Source organism: Orussus abietinus, unplaced genomic scaffold (assembly GCF_000612105.2).
Source record: "Orussus abietinus isolate OABI.00-Male unplaced genomic scaffold, Oabi_2.0 scaffold134, whole genome shotgun sequence".
NCBI lineage: Eukaryota > Metazoa > Arthropoda > Insecta > Hymenoptera > Orussidae > Orussus > Orussus abietinus.
In genome coordinates this window covers 43,476-59,243 of record NW_019394377.1, presented here as the reverse complement: position 1 = coordinate 59,243, position 15,768 = coordinate 43,476, and the positions used below count along the sequence as shown (strand labels likewise).

The 15,768-nt window shown below is 47.5% G+C and overlaps 1 protein-coding gene across 1 annotated transcript in view; it reads left to right on the top strand.

Annotated features, from left to right (window-relative positions):
- The window catches only part of LOC105695210 (neurexin-3), a gene marked incomplete at its 3' end in the record, with an annotated part of 160,551 nt that overhangs the window by 106,149 nt on the left and 38,634 nt on the right, over positions 1–15,768 (top strand). The window contains exons 8-9 of the mRNA XM_023432059.1: positions 10,588–10,746; positions 13,122–13,274. Of these exons, the coding sequence (XP_023287827.1) occupies positions 10,588–10,746; positions 13,122–13,274 (312 nt within the window). The remainder of the gene's footprint in view (positions 1–10,587; positions 10,747–13,121; positions 13,275–15,768) is intronic.

The window sequence follows — 15,768 nt, the reverse complement described above, 5'->3', positions numbered from 1 at the left end:
GGCTGGTTCTTGATGCATTGATTATGGGTGTTATTGTAAGAAATATGTGTGACGGCCTTTATGTCGGAAAAAAAGTATGTCGATGTATTTTGCGCTTATGATGAAATGGGTAATTCTTTACGAAAAATGAGAAAGAGATCGCGAATCTTCCGAAAACTTTGCGACCCCCTTAAAGGTTCATCCTGGAGAAGAACCCAGACCTTGCCAGGTTTGACCATCGTTTCTATGATAAAGAGAAATTCAACGGAATATGGGGTGGAGAATGGGAGGCCGAATTTGTATTCCGCATATTTCGGATGGACGTTTCGAGTTTTATTCCCGCCTGGTGGGCGGCCGAATTTTGCCCGGGAAATCCTTTTCCTTCCGGGAGGACTTTTTCCTCCGGGCTTCCCACCGCCCAGTCCTCCCCCTCTTGTGACGAAATCCAAAATGATTTGCATTTTGATTTAATTTATTCCGATGTGCTGGAGCACTCGAGAGGGAACACCCATCTAGCCACCGGGCACAAAAAGCACAACGTGGACCTTAGAAATGTTAAAGCTCGCCCGGGTACAAGGACTTCTGGATATCGATCTGGAAAGAGCAAGGTCCCTCCACGTTGCGTGTACTCGAGGAGATTAAATAATAATAAAATAATGAAATAATAAAATAAACGAATAAAACAATGAAATAAAGAAATAAAATAATGACAAAACCCTCGGGGTGCACACGGATTTTTACACAAGAAATGTTATTCTAACTTCAATAATTTTGAGCGGGAAGTACCCACGTTTATCGAATACATAATTTTTTTTTTTTGCAAATCCGACTGTGCGACCTTAAAGTTTAATCAGTTTGCTGCGAAGGTGTTCACCCTAGGGGTTAATATAATACAATGATATAATAATGAAATAAGGAAATGGTTCCAGGACGAATGTCGAGATTAATTAAGAAGAATGATGAAAGCTTCGGGAAGTTCCTTGATCTTCTTTCGCGAGGTCCTTTTTCGCCGCGTCCTGCTGGAGTCGGAGACTGGCCCGACGTTTTCTAAGGATATGGAAATGCAGGGCACCTCGAAAGAAGCCCTCGGCCACGGTGACGTATTTCCGCGTCCTCCTCCGCCAAGGAGCTCCACTCGAGGGCCGAGGGTGGTATTTTTCTCGTCGCGGTATTTCTGCGAAAAAGGAGCAAGGGACACCCGGACGGTCGGAAAGAGAAACAGCCCCTGTCTCGCCGGCTCCTTTTTATTCCCCGAAGCCACCAGAGAACCGGAGGCGCTTTCCGCCGCGGAGAAATCGACGTCATTTTTAACAAGATTCGCCCCGTTCGTCCACGAGTATCCCCTAAGCCGATTTCCCGCACTCCTTGCGGCTGAAGAATGTGTGACCACGAGGTCTGTAACGAGAGTATTCTAATTGAAGCTAAGAACGTTTCGACTCTTATCGAAAGTTCCGCTCTTTACATTTCGTCCCTCCCTTCCCGAATTTCCAGGACCTCGGGCTCAACTCGAGAAGAGAGGTCCTATTTTCTCTCTGATCGTCATCGAGGACACACGTCATACTCTATTCTACTCCAGTATTCGACTGAATCAAATCCAAACTCGTTAAAGTTCGACAAGACCTCGTTGCACCCCGAGCCCAGTGGAGAATTCGGCTGCCCATCGCCTAGATAAAGGACTGCTATTGTTCAATTAAGTCAACTATTACTTTCCCACCACAGGGTGTCAGGACCTTCCTGATAGCCTCCATAATCACGTTGTAAAGTTCTAAACGACTCGATACCCTCGGTTCGGAGAAAAGTTTCACAGACGAGACCTCTTTGATATCACTTTCATAGCACCTTAATGACATCGTTAAATTGTAGGCCATAAGGATTTCACGTATCGCGGGGTCCGCAGGACCTCATATCACTTAAGAGTTAAGTATCGATCATATGTAAAATGTGCAATTATTTTTGCAACACTCGATACCCTCCGTTCGGAGAAAAGTTTCACAGACGAGACCTCTTTGATATCACTTTCATAACACCTTAATGACATCGTTAAACTGTAGGCCATAAGGATTTCACGTATCGCGGGATCCGCAGGACCTCATATCACTTAAGAGTTAAGTATCGATCATATGTAAAATGTGCAATTATTTTTGCAACACTCGATACCCTCGGTTCGGAGAAAAGTTTCACAGACGAGACCTCTTTGATATCACTTTCATAGCACCTTAATGACATCGTTAAATTGTAAGCCATAAGGATTTCACGTATCGCAGGGTCTACAGGACCTCATATCACTGAAGGTGAAGTGAAACATCCTTCAAATCAGTCGATTCGAATACAACACTTTTTTTTAAGGGTATAGACCAAACTGTCCGAAACTTTGACACATCGCTCCTGATCATCTAAGAATTGTCCTGACACATTCAAAATTTGGATTTTTCACAAAAATTTTTTAACTCATTCCAGACCAGAACCAAAATGGCGTCGAGCTCTCATATTTTGATCAATATACAATTATCGAAGGCTCTGATATGAGAATCGAAAGGGTCAGGACAATTTTACGATAATTTAGAACACTCTGGTAATCTATAAACTCGCATTTGAACGGGATAAAAGCAAAAAAAGTGTTGTATGCGCTTTTTGCTAAAACGATGGTAATACGAGGTCTCGGAGTGAAAATTTAATTGACCTGGAAATCACAGATGGCGCAGGAGGTCCCTCCGCAGTCAATTAGGGCCCCAGAAAGCACGAATCCAGAGGATTTCTGGAGTTTTACTTCGATTTCTTTATAATTATTGTACGAAAACGACAGGTGGAATATGCCATTTGGTACAATACCCAATATAATTCGACCCAGCTGTCAATATAAAAACGAACGTCGGCAACGTAGGCATTTAGAAAAATTTTCTTTATCGACGTTGATCAAGTTCCTCAACGTGTTTCACTTCACCTTAAGAGTTAAGTATCGATCATTTGTAAAATGTGCAATTATTTTTGCAAACGAATATTTTTGGGGTAGGTAGAAGGATGGAGGAAGCTGCTTTCCATTGCGTCCCGAAAGAGTCCGCTTCGCTTCTCGCTGGAAAGCTCGAAGCACTCGAATAAACCCGATAGACGCACTCTCCGGCGTCGCTCGTAAGCTCTCTCCGCAAGCTCGACACGGGCACGCACGCGCGGTTTACGAGCTCGTTAAAAGCTCCGCGGGTGGAGAAAAAGGGAAATGATTTATTCCCGCGGCTGTCCCCCCGAAGTCGCGACCTCGAGCCTCCCTCGAGCTTGCAGGAAGCTCGCGAGTACAGAGAAGCGACGCTCCTCTTTTAAAGAATGGCGATTTCTCGTCTTTTTTGACTTAGTCTCTGTTTTCATTGTACATCATTCGAATGTAATGAAAATCGGAGATGCGAGTACGCGAGCATGCCGAAGACCCCACATAAATTTGCATGCAATATTAGCATTGCAATTCTGTCCAAGGGATTGAACCCTCGTATTTTCATTTTCATTTTTTTTTTCTTGATCTGGAACTCTAATCTGAAACTTGACAGTAGGATGAACGCATCTTAAAGGGATGCTCGAAGGGAAGGGAAATTCGGATTGAGAGGGGTGGGCTTTTTCGGATCGCCGTCATTAGGGGTGAAAAGTGCTTTCAATGACGTTCCTCCAGGGCTGCTTTCCATTAAGGGTAGTTGAAGTGGCCTCCCCGGAAGCGCCTCGTCGTTTGTCGAGGAATGCTCGTTTTCATTTCGCGTATTCTTTCTCCCGCCCCCCATTCCGCGTTGGAGGGGCGCCGTTTTCATTCCGGACGCCTCCTTTTCCCGGAGACGCATCGAATCTCGAGAGGGAGTCTTAAAGACGAATTTGCGCAAGAGACGTGCGACCCCCTGCGCACTCAATGCGCACTTCCGGCCCTGCCGGAAGAATGGCGCGTCCACTCAGGGGATGCGCAGGAATTTAATGAGAGCCTTTTGACTCGATTTTTCCGAGGCAAGATTTTCCGCCGCGATATCCGCCTCGCGGGAGGAATTACTCGGCTTGCTCTCTCGCATTTTCCAATGAATTTTCCACCCCCTAGTCATTCACCCCCGACTCCCCCCCAAGCCATTCAAAATTTTCCGCGCCGGATTGGCGGGCTTCGTCTTTGTGGGAATAATCTCGTTGCTCGAGATTTTCTTTTATCCCACCTTTTCCAGGCTCGCGCCGGAAAATCCTTATGTCGGCGCTAAACGCGAATGTTTTTTTTTCCCCGCAACCGGACGGCCGGAAGCACGGCCGAAAACAAATTTCCATGACCTCCTCGGCCCTCAATGGAGCTTTTCTCGTGCAAGCCGAGCGGGATCGGCTCGACTTTTCCGATCCGGAAATCCGGCCTCTTTGGCTCTCCGGAGATTCGCGTTGGCTGCGTTTTCCGCGCCTTCCGGGAGGAGGCCGGTCGCCTTCCCTCCGACTCCTTCCTCCCCGGAGGAATCTTAATTCCATAATTCTTCCGCAATGCGGTAGGAGCGCCGCGTTTATTCACCCGTGGGGAAACATCGAAGCTAACGATAGAGGGTGTTGATTTACGTCTACTGTGTGGATGTGTATATGTGTGGGGGTGAGTGTACGCTGGCCGTGAAAATTACGAATTAAGAAGGGTGAATTACAACGGCATGATAATTTAACCGCGCTTCCGCAGTGCGGCAAAGTCGAGGGAAAGCTGTGGAAAAGAACGAGATCGAGAAGCATGTCGCATATGAGCAAGAATCGAGAAGATAATGATACCGCGGGGGGGAGGGGGCGGACTAATTATTCACCCTTGGGAGCAGTTCTGGACAACTTTGATATTCCTTGATAATCATTCTAATTCTCTCCATCGGAAATACACTTTATAAGAAATTTTGCACAGTACGTATGAAGAAATTTGCAAGGAACTGAAATTTCTTGGGTGCCGAGATCTTTCGAGGGGTCTCCATAATCATGAGGCAGATATCAGCCAATTCGGAATATCTAGTTCGGGGAAAAGTTGCGGAGATCCCTCGGACGTCACTTTCATATCACCTTAAGACTCTTCAGGTACGGGAGATTCGCTCTGCGATGGATAGGGAAACATTGAATTTTCCTTCTCTCCTCCAGCCTCGCGAAATGAGCTGCGGTTTGCGTCGAGCAACCAGACCCGAAAGTAGTCTCGAAAACCTGCGAGCGGACTCGTCCTCCCCTTCGTTATTCCTTACCTAGGAGATCTCTCCTTTTCTTGGAGCTTTTCCGGCGGGTTAAGGAAGGGGTTCAGGAATTTCTCAGTTTCCCGGTCTTCCAGGGCTTAATTAGGTCCCCTCCAGCTCGCCGAGGGGGACGCTTTTTCCTCTGGAACCGGAAGTACTTTAAGCGGCGTGCTTCGTAATACTTAAACGTCATCTCCGAACAAGTTCCCCCGCGAACAAATAGACGGGTCTTACTGGTCTTACCGCATTGCGGACAGTTTATGGAATAGAGATTACTCGAGGGAGCTCGGGAGGAGACCCCAATTTCTTGCGAATCACCTGTCGAAACGTTAAGGTAGGTCCTGACGTGAACGTCAACTTTGGCGCGCACGAACAGCGTGCGCGATTGTTGTGTGGGTAAATTTGCTCGTTTTCGAAATTTTCTATTCGCAAAAGTGACGCGTCCACCCTAAGCATCCTTTCACGCAAGAGTTCTTTGACGACTGGACTCATCTTTAAATTTAATTTCTTAATTCTAATCACCTGTCGAAACGTTAAGGTAGGTCCTGACGTGAACATCAACTTTGGCGCGCACGAAGAGCGTGCGCAATTGTTGTGTGGGTAAATTTGCTCGCTTTCGAAATTTTCTATTCGCAAAATTGACGCGTCCACCCTAAGCATCCTTTCACGCAAGAGTTCTTTGACGACTGGACTCATCTTTAAATTTAATTTCTTAATTCTAATCACCTGTCGAAACGTTAAGGTAGGTCCTGACGCGAACGTCAACTTTGGCGCGCACGAACAGCGTGCGCGACTGTTGTGTGGGTAAATTTTCTCGCTTTCGAAATTTTCTATTCGCAAAAGTGACGTGTCCACCCTAAGCATCCATTCACGCAAGAGTTCTTTGATGACTAGACTCATCTTTAAATTTAATTTCTTAATTCTTTTGGAAAGAATTTATTCATTTCTTACGTGAAATCGAAAAGGATGAACTAGAGAGAGGGAGTCGAGGGAAAAGTAAATTTCTGCCCAATGTCCGAATTTTCCATGGCAGGAGCGACCCCATGGATCAACGGGGCTCCGAGGATCACCTTGGCTCCTGTTCCACGTGGTTGATCCTTCGACCGGTTGTAGGACCCTGCGGATTCCCGCAATGCCGAGCAATTACGCAATTCCGGATCGATGTGGCTCGTGACCAGCTCCCGGAGGAATTTATCGACGTCTACTCTCTCTTGGGAACCTGGGGACTCCTGAATGACGGAACATCCCTGCTCCCAGGATGCGTTCTCGAGCACAGGACTCTGAGAAAAAAAAAACCTGCCTTTTGGGAGGGCGAAAACGCATCCGGTTTCTCCGGAAAACCTCTAACGCGTCAAACTTTTCCAGTAATATTCGACAGACTGTCGAAATAACATAATAAGCTCTTTTTTTTAAATATCACCAGGTATCAGAAGAACTTGCTCGTTGCATGAATACCACGTATAGTCAAACGAAACCCAGAACTTTATTTCTTTTGGTCCGATCCCCTTTGAAAACGCGTTTTTTAACGCCCGGGGTAAATTTACGCCCGGCGGAACGGGCGTAAATTTACACCTGAAAATGACAGCTTTTGATACATAATGCACCATTTTAAATCCACCTCAACGAGATGCGGCAGAAACGCACGGTATGCCCCTGCCTTCGGGTTATGCGCGAAGTTGCGACGGATGTATGTACCATTTCAGGCAGGATTCCGAGCTCTATGGAGAATCTCTAATGAGCAATGTAATTTTACCGACAATTAGTCAATCGCGAAACGATTGAGAATCTCAGTAACTAGTGGAAATTCCCCAGTCCGAGTGAAACGCACAGCGGGAATTATTCCCAGTCCTGGAACGTCGACTTTCGATCGCACCCTCCCCTGGCGTTTTACTCCTCGGAGTAGCTGCACTCGAGTCGCTCCTCTTGTCGCGCTCAAACCCGATTACCGCTCTTAGGGGAATTTCATTCCCTCGCTTAACGGCCCGTTTTCCCCATACATCTTGCCCGGCAAGGTTTTCCCCTAGATGCGAGGCGACGCGAGTTATCCCGACCGAGCGCAGGAAGCTCGATAAAAAATGGAAAATCGCCCCAGGCCGGGCGGCTCGAATTTGCGTGCCTCCAACTTTTCCAATATTTCCACGTCGGCGAGTTACGATCGGCAAATCGCTACACAGGCGAGTAAATATTTCAAACTGTCGCGAGGAGGGCAGAAATTATTCCAGCCCCGACCCGGGCGAATCGGTCAGAAGGGATCAAGATAATTCGGGGACGATTAATTTCCCCCGAGCGATGAATTATCCCTACGCGAGGTGCCCTCTCGCCTCTCGTCGCTATTTGTTCGAAATCCGCGTACACCCTTTATCCGACGTTAATAAATCGCTACCATCGACGGAGCCAGATTTATTCGAAGCTGGTGACCTCGTTACCTCTTAACCCTTTCGGTTTCGAGAAGGGTTGAAGCGGGTACGTTTTTGTCCCTTTCCTTTTTGGGTGTTCTTCCCTATAAACCGCAGTTTTTCTATACTAGATACTTTCTGTAATCAAATGTTAGATTATTTAAAAATAGAAATCAGGTCGGTCATATTGAATTTTGACGTAGCGAGGAAATCCCGTGAAATTCCCAACCTCTATGTGCCATTTTTCACGTTTTCGTTGAAACGTGTACGTGTTCTTTTTTTCATTTTTTTTTTTTTTTAATCGAAATGTCATGGGTCTCGGGACCTTCTTGATAGTTTCCGTATTTACACTGTCGAGTTTCGGTACACCCAGTTTGCCGAAACATTTCATAAACTAGACCTCTTTGACGCCACATTAATATCACCTTTATTTTCAAGCTTCATGTGATAAGGGATTTCGAAGAATGTCCGAGCGTTGCGAAAAGCTCGTCGCTCGTTATCGGCTCCAGCAGTCTTAGGTCAGGATTACGAGGAAAAGAAGTCGGCTAATAACCAGGCGACACCCTGATATGTGCCCCCTCTAGTTGGCGGGGATTTGTCGCGAAACAGGGGGGCCATTAATTGGCTTAATTAAAAAGTTCCGACGAGCTAGGTCAGAGATTAGGCCGGCGAGGCGCGAAACGGCGACTTCGAGCTTTTCGGAGCTTTCGGGAGCCCTGGGATTATTATTCCGATTACGAGCCGTTGCGACTCGCGCCTTTTCTCCCGTGGGATTAGTCGAATTAGCCCTCGCCCCCTATGGAAGTGAACGACCTACTATTGTTCGCGATTCGTCCAAAAACTGTCCGTATAATATCGGAGCGATCGGCCATTGAAATTCCTCGATTTAAGGTGAAGTGAAACACGTCGAGGAACTTGATCAACGTCGATAAAGAAAATTTTTCTAAATGCCTACGTTGCCGACGTTCGTTTTTATATTGACAGCTGTGTCGAATTATATTGTGTATTGTACCAAATGGCATATTCCACCTGTCGTTTTCGTACAATAATTATGAAGAAATCGAAGTAAAACTCCAGAAATCCTCTGGATTCGTGCCTTCTGGGCCCTAATTGACTGCGGAGGGACTCCCTGCGCCATCTGTGATTTCCAGGTCAATTAAATTTTCACTCCGAGACCTCGTATTACCATCGTTTTAGCAAAGAAGCGCATACAACACTTTTTTTGCCTTTATCCCGTTCAAATGCGAGTTTATAGATTACCAGAGTATTCTAAATTATCGTAAAATTGTCCTGACCCTTTCGATTCTCATATCAGAGCCTTCGATAATTATATATCGATCGAAATATGAGAGCTCGACGCCATTTTGGTTCTGGTCTGGAATGAGTTAAAAAATTTGTTTGAAAAATCCAAATTTTGAATGTGTCAGGACAATTCTTAGATGATCAGGAGCGATGTGTCAAAGTTTCGGACAGTTTGGTCTATACCCTTAAAAAAAAGTGTTGTATTCGAAACGACTGATTTGAAGGATGTTTCACTTCACCTTAAATCCGGAAAACAACCCCGACAGCAAAACCCCGCGATAAGAGGACCAAATCGTAGAATATTAAAAAATAATAATAATAAAATAAATAGGAAAGGAAGAGCCAGGTAAAGCGATTTATCCCGAAATTTGGCGATATCGAAATTTTCGCCGCACTCGAGAGATTTGCGTTTCAGGAGAGGAGAGCCTCTCTCTCTCTCCTTTTCTTTCCCTCGGATTCTTAAACGGGGCCAAGGGCCCTTATTGGACTTTCAAACGGCGAGTTTTCTCTGGTGAAACTTCCATCCCGGCTAATGCCGCATTAATTATTTAACCACTCGCAGCTTTCCGTCTCTCTCCCTCTCTTTCGGGTCATCCCCGGTTTCTCCGTTTCCCTCGATCCGCTGGATTTCAAATCCGACGAACGGCGACCCCTCGAGATCGACCGCCATTATCGTCGACGAGTGGAACCCCCTTTTAACCTCGGAATGATTTTCCCCCGATTTTTATTGCGCCACTTCGGCCCCGCCGAGGGAAATATTTATTCCCAACTTCGCGGTTCGCGGAGGCTGGGGGACGCGCCTAAGTCATCCTCGTCTTTCTCCTCTCCGTAAGTGGGATTTTTCATAGACCGGGTCTGGGAAAATGGTATTTATGGCGCGGCTGACTTATGGCGGCCGAGCCCGAGAGCGCGTGTCTTTCGACTCTTCGATTCCCTTTTCTTTTTCCACCCCTACGTCTCTTCTTCAATATTTACTTTTACGAGACAGATCACGCGCATGAGCGCACACGTTGTGTCGCTAGGAGATAAATATATATATCCGATTTAATTTAGAATCTACTTTCCCAGACTTTTTCGTCCTCCAACGATTATTAATGACAATTCGTTCTCCTCTTCTCTAGTTCTCACGTGTAATCACTTTCTATTAAAAATTGAATTATGCCCCGGCTTACATTAATACCAAACCAAATGTTAAACTCTAGGAGTTCAATTTGAACTGCCCTAAGAATGTTTCTCTTAAGGTAAAGTGAAACACGTCGAGGAACTTGATCAACGTCGATAAAGACGATTTTTCTAAATGCNAGTGATGTGTCAAAGTTTTGGACAGTTTGGCCTAATACCCTTAAAAAAAAAGTGTTGTATTCGAATCGACTGATTTGAAGGATGTTTCACTTCACCTTAAGGGGCTATGCAAGTATTTGGATTTTATTTGTGAAAAAAAGAAAAGAAGAAAAATATTACGAAAACGCTAATGTATGTGCCCATAATTATGAAAGTGGTCTAAGTCAAAATTAAAAAAAAAAATGAGTTTATCAGTTATTTCACGCCATATTATTTTAAACGAAATTAATTCAATTTAATTTCGAAACTAAAAATATATGACAGACCACTTTCATAATTATGGGCACATATGACCTAAAGAATTTTTTCATCGGGAGGGAGGATACCAAAGCCTGGACTTACGATCGAGAGGGGTTAGCTTATCACGAAAGGATTCTGATTTCCAGCTCTCGGCTGTCGTGGACGGGATTTATGCCGAGCACGGGCACACCGCGGGTTCGTTCACCAGGTTGGCCAGTGATCGTCTTCTGGTCGGGGGCGGCGCCGACGCCAGGTCTCTTCAGGGTGCCAAGGGGATCAACAACTTCGTGGGATGCCTTCGTAAGGTAGGAATCCGCTTTTGGAAGTTGGCCTTTGCCTCCGTTTCGAAGATTCCCTGTCGAATTTCGAGCCAGGAACTCATCGATGAGGAATGCACCGGCTCATTCCACCCGATGAAGAAGGGCCCAGTTGAGACTTCTGGTTTCGCGGCGATCTTTGACCAAGGAAGGTGCTCTTTCGTCAATCTACCCTGTTAAAGAAATCTATTAGAACTGCAAAAAATTCACAGAATATAAAAAAAAAATATACAGAACTGTATACAATATTCCGAAATTTGGTATACAATTGCGTTGGAGATTTTAATACATAAGTATAGGAATTTCAGGTGTACAAATGCTTAATTTCGAAATTTTACGTGCACTGATGTTTTACCACATACGGACACCCAGTTGTATGCAATTTGTGGGAATATTTCCACTGACTAAAATTCTCGCGGTTTCTCTTGAGAATTTTCAACATTTTTGTGGAAAGTCTCGCATGGAAATGGGGTTCCTCGATGCGCAGTGCACATTTTTCGGATTTTCATTTCGAATGCCGTTGTTTCTTTCTAGGGGAGGAAATGATATTCGGGGGTGTTCGAAATATCGAAGCATCTTTGCCAGGACGAGAAGAGAAGCCGAGCTGATACGCGTAACCGAGGGGATGGAAATTAATAAGGAGAGCCGATTAATATTCGACCTTAAGCCGCCGCTTGAAAAAGCAATTACGCGAAAGTTATGCATTTCTAATATGTTATTTGCCGAGCCCTCGACTCTCGGCAAAGAGCTTTCCCGCGGCGTCGGAGCCTCCACCGCGTGCTTTCATTAAAAGATAAAAGCGGGCCCCGTGTCCCTCTCCTTTTTTCTTTATTCCTTCTCTTTCTTCCCTGAGTCCTGTAATGACGGAAGTTGCAGAGGTCGCGCCTCGAGAGGTCGATTCGCGATTATCGGCTCGCTTGAGGGGACCACTCCACTTTCCGGGATTGCAGGTAATTGGGGGCAAGGATGGAGTGCACCTAGATGCAGGTGCATCGTGCACGCGTCTAGCTTGCAGATGCATAGTCAAGGGGAACACCGCTGAACCGAGTTACCCGACGACGTAACGACGTGTTAACTTCGACGGAGGCGCATCTTAATCGCCTTAAGCGACGTAACAATAACAATTAATCAGCTTAACATGGAGAGGGTGACCTCGTCGAGTCTCGATACCCCTCCGCTGAGAAAAGAATTCTTTCCCTCCAAGGAAATTATTTTTTGGAGTTAGCCCAATCGTTATCTGACGCACTAATAACAAACAATTTCATTCAATAGATCGAATAAAACATTCCACTATATTATCTGTTGCATTTAATCGCATTACAGTTTTAAAGAGACTTGCGAAATATCATCGTTTATTAGAATGAAAGCCAAATATGTCTTTTGAGAAATTATACGTTCTTTATGCCAAAGCCCTGTTATTTCATCCAACTGGGCACCATTCAAAGAAATCATTTCCTTTGAATGAAAGAAATTTCTTTTCTCAGGGTGGGAATACCTCTTGAAGGTAAAAGCTCGATCCTCGAAGAGCTTACGATCTTCTCGCGAAAAGAGTAGGAATTGAATGCCCCTCAAAGATGAAAGGAAGGACATAAAAATCGTTTATAAATTATTATCACGGCCTCGAGAGGATCGCTCCACTTTTCGGAATTGCCAGTACTTGGGTACAAGGGTAGGATGCACATAAATGCAGTTGCATCGTGTACGCGTGCAGCTTGCCGATGCATAGTCTAGCATCGTTGAACCGAGTTATCCGACGACGTGTTAACTTCGACGGTGGCGCATCTTAATCGCCTTAAGCGGCGTAACAATAACAATTAATCTGCTTAACGTGGAGAAGATAGCCTCGCGGAGTTTCGATACTCCTCTAGGAGTATCCCTCTTCGAGGGAGAAGCCCGACCCCCGAAGAGCTTGCAAGGGCCTGGCGAAAAGCGCAGGAATTGAAAACCCCGCGAGTGTCTGGAAAAACAGGCTCAGAAGAATCGCTTACAAATTGTAATTACGGTCTAACGAGGAGTTATTAATTTTTCGCGACGCCCCCGGGAGTTTAATTAACCCCCCGGGGGTGGTATATTATTTTTTTTTTCCTTTTTTTCCGAGATCCCCGAAACGCGTCCCGCCAAATCCCAGCAGGTCGGCCCGAGGTGTGCGGGGGTTAAATCGGCGTGAAAGCTCCTCAGCGTCGAGGCTCGTCCCCTGAAAGCTTCTTATATCAGCAATACTTTGTATGAAACTGAAATTAGAAGGAAAAGAGTTGAACGAAGCTCTAAGAACAGGTAACGAGGTTCTCAAAGCGGTCGAGAGTGGATTCTCGGGCTTTCGGGATTTTATCCGAGAGTGGGTAAAGAACTAACCCTGCTCGCAGGTGGAGTTCACCGCGGAGGGCATCCGAATGGAGCTGATAGAGGCTGCCAGGAGCGGCGCTGCAGGTGCAGCTGCATGGGGGAAGATGGAGTTCCACTGTCGCGAGCCCAGGGCCAGCGACGCCGTCACCTTCACCACGAGGGACTCGCACCTGGTGAGTGACTTTGTACATATGTATATTTATTTAGACACATTTTCATCCTCCAACAACGACTCTCGTTGCTGCAACGTCGGACACCGTCGAGCCGGGGAACTCGGGAATTATCATAGAAGGGAGGTTTATCAAAGAAGGGCCCCTTTATCCTCCCTCCCAGGTCCCAAGTCATATCCCGAAGCCACTCATGGAGTCATCGGAAACCCGTCATTCATGCAAAAATCATATCGAAGTCACTCCGCGGAGATAACGTTCGCTCCCGCGAATCGTGTAAATTTTCGTCGCTTCCCGGTTAGAGGGGAGTGCTGGATAAAATCTGCACCGGGTCGGCCGGGAGGTTTGAGGAACTTTTATCGGCTCCGGGTCGGAAATGGGAGCTAATTCCCTACACACGGTTTATTTACCAGGAAAGAGAGGGAACGGGGCACGGCGGGAGAGCGAGAGGGATGCAGGGGCCAAAGGTAGCCTCATCAATTTCAAAGCCCGGTACACGATACCGCGCACCTTCTCACGGGCCGAGCGATAAATTATGCTCGTGAGAACGCGCCCGTCTAATCTCTGCAGGCCCCGTGGAAGTTCCTATCTGGAATTCGCCTCGTTAATATGCTACTCGCGCGATATACCCCGACCTAGCGATACTCGCCAAGTATCATAGCGGCAGCTTCCTAAGGGCGCGTCGAGTTTTCCTCCAAGCTTTCCTGCCAACCCTCTTCCCCGAGGATTCCCACGAGGCGAGCCGCGGATGAGCGAGCGCGACAGCGTACCGGCAACGGACCGGCAACGGACAAGCAACGAACCGACATCCAACCCCTGCCCTCTCCCCCATAAACGACTTTAACTCTCCGCAGTCCGAGTACCTAAGTTCTTGTAAATATCGATTCAGCCCAAACATACGATCATAAAATATTAAACCGCACACCCACCTCGCGTGTTCAAACAATCCAGTTAACAATTATCCCGCGTTCCTTTCGCCTCTAAAAAGTTGAATGAAGGAATTTCGGCTTTTCCATCCCGTCCCGAGAGGCGTTTCCTCATCGCCTCGGCCCGGTTCACGATTATCGATTCCGAGAGCGAGGCGGGTAGCTCCACGACGGTGCAGTCTATCGAATCGCGATAAATCCCTCGATAAGGGTAGAGGTGATAAATCAAATCGCGACCGTGATACGGGGAGGATTTTCGGCGGACCCCTCCACCGTTTCGTTAATCTTCGGCCGATCGATGCTCTCGGAGGAGGAAAACTCGAGGCACCATTCCGATCGACGCCCGTTATCGTTACGCACTCGATTCGCGCGGCCAACGGTGCGTTTACGCCCGTTAAACGCGTTAACGCGGGGCCGCGCGCTCGCCGGATGCGACGCCGCGACCATAAGCCGGAAGTGGCCCTACGCGATAATCCGGTTTTACCGACCGCGCGAGGGTTCTTCGCCGGCGGCCCGGCTGACAATGAGAGCCGGCCTCGTTGGCGCAATTGTAAGCGCGCGATAACGCCCCCCACCCCCCCCCCCCTTTCGACCCCCTATCCCCGCCAACCGCTGGCTCTTCCCGATGGCCGGCGGTACGGGTGCGAGTACATCGCGTATGCCCGCTTCCGGAATTACCGGACAGAGTTTACCTCTCGGCTCGCTTTGCGCCACTTATTCGCACCGTGTAGGGGCGAAGGCACCGCCGAGGGCCATCCAAAATGAACCGCCATCTATCACCTTCGCCCTCCGTGATATGATCGACTCGCCTCTGATCGGATGGATAACATGTCTCTTGAACATGAAAACTGGGAGAAGTTCATTTTGTATATATAGGGGAGATATTCGAAATTGATACCTCGGTCGGTAGGTGCACCTCGTGATTTCATGGAAAGTTCGTTAAAAATGTTTAAAAAAAGAAATCGCAGAGTTCATCGTTACCGATGGTCGAAGGCGGCACCTCCGTCCCCCTCGCGAGTCGGGGCTCGACTGCTACCTCGCCGTGGCTCGCGCGCCGCCACGTCGGTACCCGGAAGCTCTGCGCGAGGCTTCTGATTGGTCCGCGCCTTCCCCCACTCCTCGCGCGCCGACCAATCGGAGCCGCCGATGGGACTCGCGGCGCTCGCGAGGAGCCCCGCGAGGGCTCGTCGCTCATTCCGAAGAATGCCGCCGCCCAGGTCGGAGGCTCCTCTCGGCGTGATTAGATTCGTAGAACGCGATTTGGGTCACGTACTCGCGGGAATTGGCGGGATTATACGTCTTGTCTCGCAATTAATACCGGCGGAAGGGAAAGTCGCGAGCACGTGGCGCGTCAATTAGGAGTCGCGACGCGTAAGCGCGGCTAATTGGGACCGTCGGTCCGGGGATGCGATTTACGTATACGAAATTCCCCCGGGTATTTTCTGCGGATGAAACGCGCGGTTAGCCCGCCCCTCTCTGTATATGTATATCTCTCTCTTTCCCATTTTTTCCCCGGGTTATGCAAAGAAGGCTCCCCAGGCCCACGGCAGTGGCGCGGAAAAACGGCGAAAAGT